At 43.2% G+C, this 18,703-nt stretch overlaps 2 protein-coding genes across 2 annotated transcripts; one reads left to right on the top strand and one right to left on the bottom strand.

Moving 5' to 3' along the window:
* The first annotated feature begins 476 nt into the window (after positions 1–476).
* Positions 477–3,782, top strand: fzd5 (frizzled class receptor 5). Its single transcript, XM_070976709.1, has one exon. It carries the CDS (start codon positions 1,068–1,070, stop codon positions 2,802–2,804), a length of 1,737 nt encoding a protein of 578 aa, XP_070832810.1. The 5' UTR covers positions 477–1,067; the 3' UTR covers positions 2,805–3,782.
* A 2,051-nt stretch (positions 3,783–5,833) lies between these two features.
* Positions 5,834–18,644, bottom strand: ccnyl1 (cyclin Y-like 1). The gene is made up of 10 exons (XM_070976184.1): positions 17,662–18,644; positions 15,131–15,205; positions 14,579–14,622; positions 13,811–13,911; positions 13,372–13,407; positions 13,220–13,271; positions 11,731–11,850; positions 10,647–10,813; positions 7,886–8,048; positions 5,834–7,511 (listed from the first exon to the last, which is right to left on the bottom strand). The coding sequence occupies exons 1-10, from the start codon at positions 17,822–17,824 to the stop codon at positions 7,395–7,397; spliced, it is 1,038 nt and encodes a 345-aa protein (XP_070832285.1). The 5' UTR covers positions 17,825–18,644; the 3' UTR covers positions 5,834–7,394.
* Positions 18,645–18,703: the final 59 nt, after the last annotated feature.

The following is an 18,703-nucleotide window of genomic DNA, read 5'->3' as shown; positions in this document are numbered from 1 at the left end:
CTACTGAAATTGCTTTAATGTTCCTGATATTGTTGTTTCATTCCACGTTATTTTATTTTTCCTCTTCGTTGCGTCTTTAACAGTAGTAATTGGATTTCCCTGCCTCACATAAAGCACTTACACTGAGGATCTTGACTTCCTTATTGATGGTGACGAAGGTTTGGTCAGTAAAAACACTGTGGTCAGATATTTATCTAATTTTTCATTTCAGAACTGTTCCTGAACTGAGAATTTGTTTTGGTTTGGAGGATGAAGGATGTTGCAATAAATGTAATTAGACAATGTCGCGTCGCCAGAAATCTCCGGCGTGCGCTTACGTTGACATTTCCGACAGGCCTTGAATGCAGCAGTCCCTGTGTGTGATGAAGAGGCACCGCAGCTTCAGACGGACTTTATTCCGTCCCGGGGCTCAGAGGAGGCTGCAGCCGTTCTCCGCCGTGCCTGACAACACGGCACAAGTTTTCACACTCCGGATTATGACTGTTTCTTTGTGTTTTCCCGCGGAGGCAACAGAAGCGACACTTTGAAACTTTGAAAAGAAAAAGGTAACGCTGCTTTTACGTGACTGAGGGAATAAACCCGAACAGGAGACGTCAAGTGGATCTTACACATCAGGCTCCGGGCGCAGAGACCGGAGACTTTTGTCTTTTTCTGGACAACTTTTCCCCGCGATGCGACTTCATCTGTCGTTTGCGAGCCGCCGGGAACCGACAGGGCTGGTAAAAATGTTACAGGGTCGTTAAATTTATTGGAACGTGACCGCCGGAGATGAACTTTCTCCGTAATGACTGAGGGAGCTGTGGTGAATGATTGACACCTGTGGACCTGCATGGACAAACGGGGTTTACTGTCAGGACTGCAGCTTGTTTTGTTTTAATCATTAAGAGGCTGAACGGTGCTTTTTCTCTCTTGGAGTGGAATGAAACTCTGGTCCTGATCTATCCTGCAGAGGAAGAAAGTTTTCATCCAGGTTTTCAACATGAACTCATTAATTTAAAGACGCTGCTTTACCCTCCGCCATTACTTTTCCTATTTGCCTTGTTTCTGTCTTCTCAAACATCTTCTACATGGCGTCTACGGTGAGGCACGCGTCCTACAGCCTCCTCCTGCTGCAGCTGTTGTTGTTCCGGGGTCCTGAGCTCACGCGCGGAGCCTCCAAGGACCTTGTGTGTGAGCCCATAACTGTTCCCATGTGCAAGGGCATCGGCTACAACCTAACCTACATGCCCAATCAGTTCAACCACGACACCCAAGAGGAGGTGGGGCTAGAGGTGCATCAGTTCTGGCCCCTGGTCCGGATCCGCTGCTCTCCAGACCTGCTCTTCTTCCTGTGTAGCATGTATACCCCAATCTGCCTGCCAGACTACCGCAAGCCGCTGCCGCCCTGTCGCTCTGTGTGTGAACGGGCCAAACGAGGCTGCTCCCCTCTGATGAGCCAGTATGGCTTCGAGTGGCCTGAGAGGATGAACTGTGAACAGCTGCCCCAGCTGGGGGACGAGACCTTATGCATGGACCAGAACAGCAGCGAGACCACCACCCTGGCTCCACCCTTCCCCAAGCCCACCCCTAAAGGCCGAACCAGACCCCCCAGTCCGTCGCAGTGTGACAGGGAGTGCCGCTGTCGAGAATCCCTGGTCCCCATCAAAAGAGACTCCCACCCTCTGCATAGCCAGGTCCACACTGGCCCCATACCCAACTGCGCCCTGCCCTGCCACCTGCCCTACTTCTCAGCCGACGAACGTGCCTTCACCAGCTTCTGGGTGGGACTCTGGTCGGTGCTGTGCTTCATCTCCACCCTGACCACCGTCGCAACCTTTCTCATTGACATGGAACGCTTTAAGTACCCAGAGAGGCCCATCATCTTCCTCGCTGCCTGCTACCTCTTTGTGTCTTTGGGCTACATCATCCGCCTGGTGGCCGGTCATGAGCGGGTGGCATGTGGTGCCAGCAACAGTGTTGGTGGCGACCAGCTGTACATCCTCTATGACACCACTGGCCCCGCTCTCTGCACCCTCGTCTTCTTGCTGGTGTACTTCTTCGGCATGGCCAGCTCCATCTGGTGGGTGGTGCTGTCCTTCACCTGGTTTCTGGCTGCAGGGATGAAGTGGGGCAGCGAGGCCATCGCAGGATACTCTCAGTATTTCCATCTCGCTGCCTGGCTCATCCCCAGTGTCAAGTCCATCGTGGTCCTGGCCCTCAGCTCTGTGGATGGGGACCCTGTGGCTGGGATCTGCTACGTGGGAAACCAGAGTCTGGAGAACCTGAGGGGATTCGTACTCGCACCTCTCGTGGTTTACCTCTTCACTGGCTCATTGTTCTTGCTTGCCGGCTTTGTTTCTCTCTTCCGCATCAGGAGCATCATCAAGCAAGGTGGCACCAAGACAGACAAACTGGAGCGGCTGATGATCCGCATCGGGCTCTTCACGGTGCTGTATACCGTCCCTGCCACCATCGTTGTGGCCTGCCTGGTCTATGAGCAGTACTACCGGCCCGGCTGGGAGCGAGCCTTGACCTGCTCCTGCCTGTCTGAGCGCCAGCGGTCGGGTGTGGGCCCAGACTATGCCATCTTCATGCTCAAGTACTTCATGTGCTTGGTGGTGGGCATCACCTCAGGAGTCTGGATTTGGTCTGGAAAAACCCTGGAGTCCTGGAGGAGGTTTGTGGCTCGATGCTGCCCCTGCTGGCTGCGGAAAGCCACTGCTCCACCCTCCATGTACAGTGAGGCCAGCACTGCTTTAACTGGACATACTGGAACTGGTCTGACATCAGGGATCTACCATAAAGCTGCTCCATCCCATATATGAACATGAGTGGCACAGATTTAAGAGGAGTGAGTGATGTTCAAATAGAGGAACCGGTCACCTCTCTGGTTACCCCCAAATCACTATCCAAACACCCAGAATGTGAGTGCACACAAGCGTCTGCATGTGCATCACTCTGCTCTGAACTCCAGCTCTCACAAAACTGTGACAATATGAAACATGATGCACCAAAAGATTCAGTGAAAAAGGGAAAAATTAAACAAACCTGGGTTTAAAACTAAGGAAAATCCAGCACAGCTTATTTAAAGGAGAGTCTGACTGTTGAAACTGCTTTTCTAAGTGGTGGAACTGAAACAGTTGACCAAACGTCATCAAAGCCCGCAGAGGTGCACGGATCCATGATGGAATCACACAGGTTCATACTAAGAACTGAGAAGAAAAACATATTTATTGATGTATATATTGTATAATATTTCTGTAAAAAAAAAGAAAATTAGGTGTATAGTGTGATATGTCTAGTTTGTAACCAAGCCACAAGCAAAGTGTGAGACACCACAGAGAAAGATCTTGTCTGATTTGAATGGTATAAACCTGTACATACATGTTTCATGTCAGTGTTTGAGTGACATCTGCTGTGTTTTGTATGCCTACAAAGTGAAAAGCACTGATGAACTGTCTGTGTTTAGATTTTCTTAGACTTGGACGTCATCTGGGACTCAAACTAACGTCTGTCTCTGCAGAGCAAACTAGTTTTGTCAGTGTTGTGTGAACTATTGGCCGTGATCAGGTTAAAGCTGCAGGATGAAACTGAACATCTTTTACCTCCATCTGCTGGTTGACAGTGGAACTACTCCTTTTATGTCCTTCACATCAAGGGCTCTCAAACACAGAGCCCCTAACAGATCAACATGAGACCACAGACCCTCAGCTGAAAATGATTTTGTACCAAAACTGACCAAAAAGGGCACAGATTACAAAAAAATAGTGGTTAGAGTGAAAACTACTCTTGGAACAAATATTTTTGTGTACTCTGAATTTTTTAAGGTGTCTGTTTTGACAGTTGACACCAACTCAGCAACCTCTAAAAGGTCTCTGGACCTTACTTTGAGAACCTCTAATTTTCTAGTGATTTCATGTCATGGACCATGAACAGACAGGTGATGGGGTTATCGACTGATAGATATTTGAAATAACTAGTTGATTAATTGAATAAACAATCAACAGAAATTTAACCAGCAACAGCTTAAATAACTGATTAATTATTTAAGTAATTTTAAGCAATAATATTGAGTTTCAGCTCCTCAAATTCAATATTTCACATTTTCTCAGTTTTAGAAACACTGTAAACTGAATATTAAGTTTTGGACTTACAGAGCTTACAGGCATTTCCACTATTTCTGACATTTTACACATAAACAAGAAAAGACAGAATAATTACAAAAAAAGCAGCTTCTGATCAGATTAATTGATAATGAGAGCAGTCATTAGTGGCAGCCCCACTAATTGTGTAATGGTGAGTTAAACATCCCATATTTGCCTACAATACAGTTTTTAATTGGAGCAATTTAACTCAGATTTTAGTGACTTAAAACCAGGTTCAATTATTTCTCATTTAGCTGGAAACCATGCTGAAAATGTTTAGTGATTCATAGATAAAAAAAAACAACAACTAAATCATAATCATTTAAAATGTATAGACAATGAAACAAGATATTTTCTGGCTCCATCTTCTAAAACATGAGGAATCGCTCTTTTTGTACGACTTTGAAACACTGTAAATTCAATATTTTGGAGGTGTGAACTACTGGTTGTATTATTATTATTTTTACTATTATTTAAAATTTGTAGCCTTAACAGGCACTTTTAGAAGATGCTGCTCTTCATCACAGTTCATGTATTCATGTTATTGACACATGTAAATCTGTAGTTCTATGTAGAAACACTGTAAATCAGTTCTATAGAACAAACTCTCAGCAGGGATCTGTGGTCTGATGTGGATTGGCTGCTTTTGTTTTCTTGCTTCCCCTAACAGGAGAGACAAACTACCTGCTAACGTTATGTGGGGTACATTTACAGCTTACCGTTTCCTGCTTTCTCCCTTCCTGCTGTGATGCTCGCTGATACTTCCAGTCCATGTTGTTGGCCAGTAGTGTTATTTAGACTACTGTGTGTCCACATGCTAGCTGATATCTCTAATTTATTAGGCTGATTTGTGTGAGTGAATGGGATTATATGAATGATGATGGATGTGTAAGTGTTGGTAAAAACTGACATTTAGGTCTCAGTGTGAATCTGCTTTCATGTTGATAGAGCTCCTCAAAGGATATAAAGATATTGTAGATTTTGATTGATATTGTGGAATTAAAACGGAGTGGATGTCAAGCTTGGTGCATGTGTCTGTACATCTGTGCATTTCTGTATATATATGACAATTCATACAGTGTTGTATTGATTTTTACTGAGGTTTGTAGTTTGGAGAACACAGGTGACATCACACTGGTGGTCTCTTGCTTGGAGCACCATCGTCCATCTTTAACCCGCTGCCTGACAGGACTCATAGACCAGGATGCAATGCAACAGCACCACACTCATTCATTCAGTGACTGAACACCTATTATTTTCTCTACAGTAAGCAGCCAATTTGAAAAAATACATCTCTTAGATACTAAAATTAAGTAGCAGAAAGCAACAAATGAAGTCCACTGGGTTGCAAACAGTGAATGAACTGAGACACAGCCATCGTATCCAGGGTGATTCTGTTCTGTTTCCTGAGCTAGGAGTGGGTCATAAAGATAATATCCTCTGCCAGCATGGCAGAGTCTTTGACAGCTCATACATGAATCCACAATTTACATCATCACATTACCCAAACCTGTTTAGACCATATCATGATCAAAGTCTCCCACGGCTGTTGACTGCAGTTTCTGGATGCAGCATTGGACTGATTCAAACACTGAGTTTAACTCACCCACTAAATTCCTACATTAGGATTGATCAAACACTCACAAGACTAACATCCACTGATCATCTGAAGGTCACTGATTACACACAACACATTTACCACAACATGTATTTGTTACATGATTAGTGTTTATTTAAAATACTCCATCTGCAAATGGTTGTTTCAATTAAAAACAAGACAGATTTCACAGCTAGTAGCCTACATAGTAAGCAAAAAGGAGGGGAGTATCCATCAGTCTCTTTCCCCCTCAGTATCTATGTAGTTTGTTCAAAGCTCTGGTTGGGGACTGGGACAACGGGCTTGGTGCTCTGTTGATGGGCTCTGTGAGGTGGGGTCAGGGTGGCAGAATTTGAGGGGCGCAATACTGAGGCTGGACAGCGTGGACCAAATCTAAATTTTGCCATTACGAAACTGCTGAAACACTGTCGCAGTTCTGATCCAAGACCTGTAAATCTACTCCTTTTTGACCACCTGAAGTGTAAATGAAAAGTGAAACTGACCCTAAATTGGCACTCCTGTGGAACAGTTCAATACTTTGTCATGTGAGACCGTGCTGTGTGCTCCATCCAAATTCAAATGTGTACATCATTTACTGAAATAGAAAGCAACACCACTGGAATGAACAGTAAACAATTTGCTTTTTACACTCTCAAAAGTAACTTTTTGTATTAACTCTAACTTTTGATATGATATATGTGCCTATTAAAGGATATGTCTGCTGAGATTCTAGATTTTCTTATTTTTGTCAACAAATCCCATGAAAAGTCACCAACAATGAACTAATCACACTCAGAAGTATTGTGATGTATCCAAAGCTGACAGAGAAACATATATATTCTTCCTCTGTGCCATACAGCACCATCGATGTCCAAACCTTTGAACACAGCAGTGAGCCGCGCTTTTTCTTCATTAGGACAGACACACACTGCACTAGCAGTGGACTGTACACTGCTTATTTTGAGGCAACCCACATGCTGCTATTAATACTCACTCAGAGCACCAAAATGTGGAATCATCCACCACTAAAAATAGTCCCAAATAAAGGCCCCATTTCCTCCTGTGTGAGTGATGTTTGATATGACAGCTGTTTTAGGAAATGCCTGAGCTTTTTTAAGAATTCAGTGGTAGATGTGATGTAATATGTGACCCATATTAAATATTTATGTTACCAATGGCCTGGAGGCTGAGAGCCACAGGCAGAGTCAGGAAGTCAGAAACTACAGAGACAAACTAATACATTCTTGATTTCAGTCTTTTCACGGGATTTGGTGACAACCACTATAATATTAACGCTAGCCTTAACCTCTAAGGCTGCGTGGAATAATTTAAATATTGTTGCAAAAAATCACATTTTCATGACAATCCAAAGACCCCTCAGATGTAACCGCAGTGGAGAAATTCCTACTTTCTCCCAGATATAAGGGACGATTAAGAAATAAATAAGGGGTTTGTGAAAACAATAGCTGTGTGGTGAAGTTTTAGGTAAACGCCTCATTTTCAAGTTTAATTTGACAATCACGCAGCTACACAGCCGTACAGTAAATGACCGTCTGGGCAGGTCGCACAGTAGCATCTCAAGGCTCCTGCGTTGACCCTATGAGGGGACTGAGTTTGTCCGGGGCTGGCTGTGGCTTAGCTGGGCTTTGGAAATCACACGGCAGCAGTCCAACCTATGACAGCACAGCGTTGGAGTGTCGTATACCTATCAGGTTGTCAGCGCTGAAGGATCGTCTCATTGCCGCTCGACTCAGGTCCTTGTATTTGTCCTCACAGAGTCTTGAAATTGCCTGGACGGACAAACACACAAACAGTTACTGAAAAAGTCTCATAGATAAAGTCAACAGATCACTGGGTTTTAATCTGAGGCGTTCGAGTTCCACAACTCCATAGAATCCAAAAACGCTAAAACAACTCTTGCTGTGCTTTAGTGTACATGTCACCAGCTGACAAACTGTTTCCCATAAACATTCAGCCCATAGAAACAGGTATTTTCTCTCCACTTGGGAATTTGAGTAACCGCCATCTTCACCAAGGCATCTTCTAATCTGAGGTCAGAGGCAGTACAACAAGAGTGCAGACTGCTTTGCTGCAAAGCAGAGAGGAAATATTGCTAATGAGACAAACTGAAATGACTGGTTGAGGTCTAAGGGGGGCAGCTCACCTCCAGTTTCTGGGCACGCTGGTTGTTGAGAGGCTCCAGAGGGAAGCTGAGGTTGTTGTCATCAGCCAGCTGCCGCAGATCAAAGTAGTACTTGGCATAGACACTGGCTGGCACGTTGATATTAAATTGGAGAAGTTCCAGGAAGTGGCGCTCCATCTCATTCCTGGAAGGAGGAAAGATACCTGAGGGTTATTCCAGAAAGTCAAAACTTCCAAGCAGTCTTAACTCCAACCTAAAACTTCAGCTGACAGGCCTCTTCTATAGCAAACTACAATGAGTGCAGCAGCATAACACAGGAACAGAGGATAACAGAAGATACATGTAAGATATGTAAGCCCATCTTCTCAGACTGTGTGTTGCCAAAGAAAGCAAGCTCCAAAATCTAAATGTCAGTGAACCTTTTCTAACTTCCTAACTCAATTAAAACCACAATGAAACTGCATCTCCCATCTTTTCTACATACAGTTATTCAAAAGCACAGGAGCACTAAATGTTGTAAAAAAAAAAAAAAAAAAGAAAGTTTTATTCTTAATGAAAACCCTTATTTATGACAATTCTTTAATTCTTTTTCTGCTGATTGTAAAGTAAAAAATACGTGAGAAAAAGTGTTGCAAATACAGCCAATATAACAACAGTCACAAATGATAGATTGCAAAAATACTAATTAAAATCCCAAGAGATCCCAATGGGCCATGAAGACCAGTGCATGGATTCTGATCAGCCGCTGATGAAGAAAAGCTATTTCTATTTTTCAAAGAAGACAACATTTTCTGTGTTTGCTCTTGTTCTGACTTGGAGATGTGACTTCCACTTTCAGCATGAGACAGGCTCATGGAGATGGAATCAAAGCTCTTCCACAGAGGTGTCGCTCACACACACACGCACGCAGGTAATCAGACATGTATGAGTATCACAGTTCATCTTTTCCAGCCTCCATCATCCTTCCTCCTCCTCCTCCTCAACATCATCACAGCCATGAGAAAAGCTAAGGGAGGTGGTCGCCAAGGAGACAGCATCTAGGATGCTTTGTTGGTCAGCAAAGGTGGTGAGAGTGAGCGTGAGTGTGTGTGTGATGTCTGGTCTCCCGGGGCAACTAATGGAGTGGGCGAGAGCCAGGGCCATTATGTAGAAGCAGTGAGAGCACTTGAGACCCTCCCCTACATTTCTCTCTGTCTGTGTCTGTTTCTCTCTCTACTCTTCTTCCCATCCCTCCATCCAGACCTGACCAGACTCACAAAGACACTTCAATGGCAGCAATAAAAACAGGGCAGACAGAGTGTAGGTCAGACATATATGAGAGAAGAGGGAGAGAGTCAGAGAGGGATGGGGGCTCGCCAACAGAGAACACGCATGCATGCAGACAGGCAGTGAACGCACCTTTCCAAATCACAAAAAGCAAGGAGGCACTTTCAACCTCTTTGACACACACACACACGCACACATTCACGCACACGCACACGCGCACACACACACACACACACACACACACACACACACACACACACACACACACACACACACACACACACACACACACACACACACACACACACACACACACAAAGCAATTGTTGGAAATAAAGCCAGGGCGCTCCAAGCACAGCCCCTAGCCTCTTCACCGGCTTATAGCTCAAGCAACAGCAGTGATGCTACAGCTTCCATCTATGCCAGCATGTCTCTCCTTCTGTCTGCTTTAAGTGCATCTTTGTTGTGATATTTCCTTTATTGGGGCGGGGGGGGGGGGGGGGGGGGGGGGCAAGCATGTACTGGCAGATGAAGAAAAAGGAGATTCGTAAGTGTCTGGAGCAAAGAAACTCAAACAACCACAGCACCCAGATTTCAAGATGGATTTGAGATGTCAGCCACAACTCAGGAAACAACAATTCAAGATCCATTGCTATTTTCCTGCATTCATTAAACGACCTGACCACAATTAACAAACAAGTTACACATGCAAAGCCAAGCCATTATTCTACTGTGCACCGATCATTACAAAATGGGTCTGGGTTGCAGTGGTAGCAAAACAGCCACCTTGTTCCGAACTACAGCCCCCAGCACTTCCTGTGGGATCCCAGGTGAGGTAGGACAAGCATCACAGTGTGCTCTGGATCTTCCTGGAGTTTCCTCTACACATGGACAGCAACAATAACAATATGTCCATGTGGAGTGCCCAGGAGACCTCCTGAGCAGACACAGAACCACCTCAACTGGCATCCTTCCAACATGAAGGAGCAGCGATTCTACTCAAGGATTTCCCTAAAGGTGAGCAAAGACATCCTACACAAGAATCCTGTATCTGTGATCGACAGCTCTAATTGATCGGTTTCAGTTCGAGCAGAAAATCCAGCTCTGTCCATGGTCTCAGAACATTTTCTGTATACAGGCAGTATCCTCCATCAGAACACCGCCTCATGCTAGGCGAAAATCACCACAGTACACACTTGAGGTCATGGTCTGATTAAGCCAAGCCAAAGGGCAAAGACTTATGTCTGGTGGAGATAATAAGAGGCTGCTCTCAGCTATACTGTATGTGAATAAGGCAATGTGTACTGATCAGAAAACAGGTATTGGTATATTCAGTTTGGTTCATGCAGTGTAGATACAATTCAAACTCAAACCTAAAATAAAAGAAAACATTGCATTTAGAAAGTGAAAATTTCTCCTGATGCCTACCCTCATAGAAACAGAGACTGAAACCAGTGACTCTGTTTCTGTCTTGATCTTCCTCATTTCAGTGTTTTTGTAGAGAAACTCTACTCACATGTCCTCCACAGTGATGTCTTTAAGGATCTGGCAGTAGTCAACATTCCACACAGCCTGGTCATCCCAGACTTTTGAAGCCAACAAGATGGCTCCCAGGACGATGCGCTTCCAGTTGGCTGGGCAGATATCTAGCTCAGCATAGGTCAGCAGGCGTTCCAAGTACACCTTGACATAGAGGAATGTTTAAAGGTCAACATTTGAATCAGGGACAGAAAATTTTGGCAGCTGAATGCTCAATAACTCCCTTATTAGCTCCCTCTATATTACCAAAAATCAGGTTAGCATGGGCCGTTGTATGTGTTAAGTGCTAATACACGTAACTGTGTTAGATCCCTTACTTTACTAATGCTACATCTAATAAAACTGTATTTTCACTTGTGTAACGGGGAACATGTTTGAGAATGGTGGCATAGTAGTACTTTTCTTTCATACACTACTCATTGGAAATACACCACCATGCTACTATGTCAAAAAATGTGATTTTGGTGATGATTGGGCCCTGCTTACTATTTTGACAACAAGCCTTTCGTTTTCCAATGCAGGTTTGAATCTGCACCTCAGCCGCTCTTGTAAAAATCCAAAAATTTGAATGCATCCAATAATCCATCTGCTCCTGCCCGGCCTCAAATGCATTTTAATCATCTCGGATGTAGAATCTGTATTGTGTGATCACACCACAGACACTCACCTGGAAAGTGTCATTATATTTGCAAGAAGTCAGTTTGTGCGACTTTACTGCTCCCTGGTGACGAGTCTATAGTAATACCACAGTATTTAACTAAATGAATTCAACTTTCAATATACTCTAGCTAGCATACACTTCATCAAATGTAGTTCCAACAATGTTATAGATAAAGGCATCTTTACAAATAGCCTTGGACTGATACAGGGCTCTAAAGGTCCATATAAACAATACTATCTTATAGGCTGGAGTGTCTGATTTGATTAAGACTGTGTACTTTGTACTACAGGTGTGTCATTAAATTAATACCAGCCCTAAAGAGAGTTTTGCACCAAACTAAGGCTGTATTAAACTCGCCACAAAGTGCACACACTAGACCTTTATAAAGAGAAAGACTTACTAGAGTGACAATGGCACATTCTGCAGTGAGCTGTGCAGCGCTGAACAGAGTTCTGACGAAGCGGTAGATCAGTTTGTGTTCAGGGTCGACACGGGAGTAGTCATCTGGCACTGGCTCTCTCTGTACGGGACAAATAGTTCACACATCTGAGGGAAGCGAGGGCAATCTGAGATACAGACTACTTTGACTGATTAGCTTGAGGAGTGAAAAGAAACTTTGAATCAAACAGGCCACAAAAAACAGGTCAAACGCAGGTCTGACGCAACAGCTTCACCTTTGTCTACATTAAACTAATATGTAAGAAAGAGACTGTTCTAAAATCCATCATCAGTGTCTTCAGTGTGCAATTTGTTCATTTTCCAACACTCTGGCTTCAAGCATGGCAAGCATAAATTCTGAAACAATGGTATCAAGTCAAGCACGATGTGTTAAAGAAATTCTGGTTTATTCCAACATGACATATTTCGCACAAATGTGGCTGTTGTGGCTCTGTGGATTTAGCTAACTTCATCACCTCCGCTGTAAAGCTTTAGGGATGCAAAGACTAGCATTTCAGGACAAGCTGCACGATCCACTGACTTTCCAAATAAAAGTGCTTTTCATGCATCATTTCAGACTCTTGTCTCTTAGTCAGACCGAAAGCAAACACAGAGGGTCACCCCAGAAAAGCCATATTGGCTGACTGCATAGAGATCTACATCTTATTTACTCAAACAGAGCTAAATCAGATGAAAAAGGTAAGACGAAGTATAGAGGCAGAGGCAGAAACAACAGGACTCTCCCGAAACTAGCAGTGTCCCTGTAGTGGCCAGTCACTGCTGTTCAATGCTGAATGGAACTTTCAACGACTATAAACACTATAAACACTCACAACTGGTTATATGTTTTCCTTGACCCACTGTACATTACAATGGTGATGTCAGCTGAGAGAAAAAGCTCTGGATGTAGATCTCTGTGCAGTTACCTGTGACGGCGATTCCAGGGAGCCACTTTGTGTGTCAACCAGGTATACAAACAGGTTGGGGGTATGACAAGAGAATACTGTGTGAATAGAGAAACCAGGTACAGCCAGGGGGACCCTGGGGTTTGCCCCCAGAATAATAGTTAAATACAACAGGCACATTTCAGGGAAGAAGACTAGGCTGAAACAGAAATGTTTGTTTCATCTGAATCTTCCTTTTAAAAAGACACTTATATATTGTCAATATGGATTTTGGTTTTGTCCCAAATCTTCCTCTGAACCCTGCCTTCTATTTGCCACCTTCAGTTTGAAGTGGCTCTGCAAGACCTGAGCTATGAGGATTGGTGGTAAAACAACTTCACTGCAGAACGAAACACCACTTGTTCATCATTACCACAGGTCTACAAGTAAAAGGAAACATTCCTAAAAACCACAAGAGAGGACGAAAATTGTTCTCATTCTTTCTGACTTAACACCAGGTACTGAGACTCTGACAGTTCCTGAGTTTGATCTCATCAATATACTCACTGATAAGGGGTGCAACTTCTCATCAAAGATGTCCAGTGACCTGTCTGAGTCCCTAAAACACACAATACATCTGTCAGCATACTTCACAAGCTTTAGCAGTATAATATTCCACAAATGGCACGATTAAGATCAAATTTAAAGTGTAAACCAACCTGTTTTTGATGTGGTAGTATATTGCTAACGTGACACTGGAGAACAAGAGAAAAAAATGATAAAAGAGAAATAGTGTGTGTGTGGAGAGAGAGAGAGAGAGAGAGAGAGAGAGAGAGAGAGAGAGAGAGAGAGAGAGAGAGAGAGAGAGAGAGAGAGAGAGAGCTTATGGGGTGGCAAAACATAGGAAACATTCAGCACGCAGGCTTCATTTAAACTCGCTGAGATAATCCAGATTCACTAAAATAATGTTGTTACAGAGGCCTGTCCTAAATTAGGTGTAAGAACATCTGTTTTAGTCATGCATCCATTAAGTATTACTTTAGGATTACCACGCTGTGATGCAACAGGATTTTCTCATGTGAAATTGGTGACTTTTGGACAGCACAGCATTGTGTGTGTGTGTGTGTGTGTCTGTGTGTGTGTCTGTGTGTGTCTCACCATTTGATTGTGCTTTTGAGGTTTGGCTGGCTGACGGTGTTGTCATCTATAAAGATTGTGGAGCAGGAGCTGTATTTCTTTGACAGTGGACCAGGTGATACCTTGAGACACCGAAATCAAACAATCAATGATCTGAACTGATCAAGGGTCAGGAATTAGACCTGTAGATATGCTCAGTGACAGCTGCGTCCTCAGTCTGAGCTGAGCAATCAGACTTTTACATGTAGGATTAAAAATAATAGAGCAGTCTTCCTTCTGATGCCAGAGAACACTACGGACTAAAGCTACACTGCTGTACAGACTATTTCTAAGATGACATACTTGTCACAGATAATGAGATATTTTGTGAAATAAAGAAAAACATTTTGTTATCAGTTTTAGCATTTGGAAAATTATGGTTTTCTGGTTTACCTTTGTCTTTACTTGAGTTAGATGTGCTATCTTTATCTGATGACTGGGCATTATGAACAGCTTCTATTGTCAGTAAAACTTCCACTTGTTTGTTTTAATTTACAGCTTTAGTGTGCTAATGTTTCATGAGCTTTTCCCACACTGACAGCAACAAAATCCTGGATTAACACTGAATACTTGCGTGACATTCTGGATAAAGTATAAAAAACAAACACAAAACATCAGTTAATTCATAAAACTAAGTACCTTCAGAAACCTAAACTGGTCAATCAACAGTGTGAACTCACATCCAGGTCAGTAACATGAAATCAATTCTGAAATTAGATTTATGATCAACATTTGGATTTTGCCACTTACATGACTGATATGATTTATGTGGTTGCTTTTCCTCTTGTCTCGTACTGTAAAAGAAGAGAGATGTTACACAAAGTCAAGCAAGAAGCAGGAATCAGTGTTCAGCTCACACTGCATTGCATCTTTTACAGGCAACAGTCAGAATCACCTAAAGGTTCTGGTGATTGTTTAGTTGCAGTGCATCAAAGACATCTACATCGTGTACACCTCAGTACAGAAAAGACCTGTTTTAATCACTTAATGACTTGACTTTTCGAGATGCCTGTGGCTCCAGTGACCACGTGAGGCCCTCCCAGCTTAATCAAGCTCTACAGGAAAGTAAGTAACGAACATTTTAACACCACTGCCAGGATTGCAACAATTATTACAACACAGCCTCCAATGAGACAACTGCACAATTAATAAAACATGTAGCACACAATTAAACCCTGAAAACATGTCCGTCTTAATATTAAACACTAAATCATGAATCTCTGATATATGTGTTCAGAGGACCTTAGGGAAGACAGTTAATGTGAATCACTGTTGTGTGTGTGTCACGTTAGGATTGCTCACCGTCTGTCTGGGACTTGCTAAGGAAGATGGTGCTTGCTCGGGCGTGGTCCGACGGGTTAGACTCCAGGGCCAGTTCTGAGAAAAAAGATTTATAGAGACAATCTGTCAACAAAGGCACTTTGTGCACTGCTTAGCCCTCACTCCTGGGTAGTGATGAAGCCAAAGGAGCAAAAAGGAAGCCATTAGTTGACACATCGTTCAAGCTCACACACTATAATGTGCATAATAACACACAGTATAATTCTGTTAATTGCCATTATCCACCATGAAGAAATAATGTAACATGATCTCAAAACAAAAAGGCCCAGACACAAACAGGAAGTGAGGGTGACTGCAGCACTGACTTGGCAGAGCGTTACTATTGAATGTATCAACTGTCTGATTATATCTGAGGGTTGGACACTGCAAAAGACTTTACACCAAACAAGACTTAAGACAAATAAGCATTAGCTTGTTGACTGACTATAAAAAATCCTGTACTGTTCAATTTCTGCTCAAAATCAGGGCTCTATCCTCACAATGACCATTTTCATTTCAAACTGAATTTTCCTCAGTGCCAGCATTTTGTCCAATTACTTTTAGATTTCTTGAACATTTAACCAATCACTCAGTGTCAGCATAAAAAGCAGACACTGGAGATCTAATAGAGCCATGTATGAATTTCTTATCAACATCACTGTCACCCTGTGGGCATCTGTCTTTAAAGTAAGAATAGACTGACCAATCTCTCAACCAAAATATAAATTTAAGTGATCAAGTATTAGCCAAATTATTCAATTAATCAAGTATCTGTCAACTATGAAAGAAATCAACTATTTTGATAACTGATTAACTGGTTTGAGATTTTTTTTCAGGACAAAAAAGTCAGAATTATCTAAAGTTTCTCAAACATGGATATTTTTGGGTTTCTTTACTCCTCTGTGACAGTTTACTGAATATCTTTGGGTTATGGACAAAACAAGACATTTGATGATGCCATCCTGGGTTTTGGGGAAACACTTACTGGCATTTTATAGACCAAACAACTAAGCGATAGAGAAAATAATCAACAGATTAATTGACAATGGAAATCATCCATAGTGGCAGCCCCATATCATTATTATTATTATTGTAATAAGGATTTTTACTGTGTGTAAAAAAAATACATGATTTTGGCTGGCTAAAACCATAACAAACACTATATTACTACTACTACAACTACAAACAGCCTTTGGAAACTGTGCAGAAGGCAGCGTGCAGTTTGATTAGTTTATATTGTAGACTTATCGGTAGCTACTGTAGTGGGGTAACTAGTTGTGGACATTAAGATACTTTAAAGACAGAGCTGTAAATTCAAGCAATTCCAACACAACGACAGCACTGGTTTAAACATGAGCATGACTTGGAGAACCATGGTCTTTATCCAAATCTGTGCAGACAGAACATTACATAAAGGACAGAGGATTAGGCAATGGTTGCACTTGTTCAACGAGGACAGCAAGAAGAGACATGAACAATGCAGAAAGAACTGTAAGACAGATTCTGGCCCTCACCCTGCCAACAGCTGGTCTCACCAAGCTGCACTCATGCACTACTGTCCACCACAACATGAATGGAATGAACGCGATGCATGTCTGCGAGTCAATGATGAGTGGTGAGCCTGCGACTGAACTTGGGTCTACATAACAGAGAAATATCTGAGATTCTTTCTCAGTAAGGGGCCTGTATCACAGCATGAGCAAAAAAAAAAAACTTTGAGGGAGTTTGTCTAAAGATAAGTTCCATTTGCTAACCTTACACTTTGACTCTGGGCACAGCGGGGCCAAACTGATGCCAGAGAGTAGCACATTACAAGGTGTTGTTTGTTCAGGTACGTGGACTTATAAAAAAAAAAAAAGTTATAGTCTCTCTCTCTCTCTCAACTTAATCCATCCCCCACCCAACTCAATAACGGGCCACTGAAATAAAATTGAGGTTGGGAGACATGACAATAATGATGAAGGGCTTGTTTTTATTGGTAATTTCTGAGTGGTTAATGTGGCTCAGAGAAGATGAGGGGAGCTTGTTTTCATTGTTAATGTCTGGCTTGGTAATGTGACGCCAGTGTGATCAACATAATGCAATGTCCATCTGAAGAGTGCCAAGAATGTTATCATCAGCGCTCTGCTGGCAGCAGGATGGCAATAAACACTGGCAACATGGCAACAGCTACAGTAGAGAGGGTGGCAGTGTGTGCATTTCTCTGCAGCTGTAGAAGAGAGTACAGTATATCCAGTTGTATGTTGTTCCACGAAAGATTGATCCTGTGTAGGTGTCCATATTCGTGGAGGGGCCCCTTCATGTGGGGTGTATGTGCACATTATTCTGTAATCAAAGTTACTTTGCGTGCCTGAGAGTCATACAAGGGAGCTTCACTCTGGCAGTGTCTGGACTCAGATAAACTCCATACAAACAATATGGGTGTGACACTTCATGGGCTGAAATACAAGCAATGGAAAAAGATCAAGTTAGCCAATCATCACGGGTATGTCAAATCTCAGATGAACACCTACCATCGGGGACCTCTCTGTCGCTGATGTGCTGCAGGTAGGGCACGGTGTTATCATCGCTCACTTCGGTGCTGGTCTGGAACTCCTCCAGCCGCTCCGCCGGTTGTCTGGAGGGTAGTTTGGGGCTCGACTCGGGAGAGACGCAGCATGACACCGTATTCCCCATTCCAAAACCAGGCGTATGCTTCACACTATTGCAGCCAAGTCCAAGTAGTGCAAATATCTGCAGCTAGCTAAAGTTAGCTTCCCCCAGCCTCATACACATCACCAGGCTATAGTCTGTATCAGCACAACACTATCTGCGCGTGCTAAATCGCCGCTGTCCGCCAACTACCAGAATTCGCACTCCTGTCCATTTGTGGACATGTAGTGTAACAGTCTAAGAAGAGCTAGCCAGACGGGCTCGCCCTGTTGTAGATAAAAAGAGTCCTCTTGTGTAACTTAATATTCGACGTGTAAGAACAACGAGCAGTTACGTGCAGGTGGACGCCAATTCATTCATTCAACATGCTAGAGTTTCGCTGTGAGGTAGCTAACTAGCATTATAGCAAGCTAGCTAAGTAGTCTCATTAACTTTTTTCTAACTTACTCCATATTATTTCCACTTTTTGCTAGCGTGTAAACACATTCGACTCGAACAAAATGAGCATGTTACGACCTCAATCCGCCAAATTCTGGAAATTACATTTCACGAGACTTTCCAAACAGCACCACAGACGTCTCCTCGCACTCGGATCGGTGTGTAGCCAAATCTAGCCCCGGGTTTCTGTGGCCTCCAACAGACAACCGAGGTAAAAAGAGAAAAAGCCAAGACTCTAGGCAAGAAATTCTCAATGAGGTCACATTGACCAGGCCTTATCACTGATCCTCCTTAGACAACCAACTCTGGAAACGGGCCCGGACTCCCCCACAAGTACCTCCACCCCGTCAGATTTGAGCAGGACGTACTCGGTGCCACCGCCGCCATCTGTTGAGGCACTCACAAACGGCAACAGCAATTACTTGGCACGGATTTGTAGCCCGACCCACTCAGTGATTCCCTCCC

This window comes from Chaetodon trifascialis, chromosome 12 (assembly GCF_039877785.1).
Source record: "Chaetodon trifascialis isolate fChaTrf1 chromosome 12, fChaTrf1.hap1, whole genome shotgun sequence".
In the NCBI taxonomy this organism is placed as follows: Eukaryota; Metazoa; Chordata; class Actinopteri; order Chaetodontiformes; family Chaetodontidae; genus Chaetodon; species Chaetodon trifascialis.
This window is presented reverse-complemented; position numbering and strand designations above follow the sequence as displayed.

Coding starts and splice junctions, on each gene's coding strand:
- fzd5 (XM_070976709.1), top strand. CDS start 1,068: ATGGCGTCTACGGTGAGGCACGCGTCCTACAGCCTCCTCCTGCTGCAG.
- ccnyl1 (XM_070976184.1), bottom strand. CDS start 17,824: ATGGGGAATACGGTGTCATGCTGCGTCTCTCCCGAGTCGAGCCCCAAA. Junction 15,206..17,661: donor CGACAGAGAGGTCCCCGATG/GTAGGTGTTCAT, acceptor CTTTTTTCTCAG/AACTGGCCCTGGAGTCTAAC. Junction 14,623..15,130: donor TAGCAAGTCCCAGACAGACG/GTGAGCAATCCT, acceptor CTTCTTTTACAG/TACGAGACAAGAGGAAAAGC.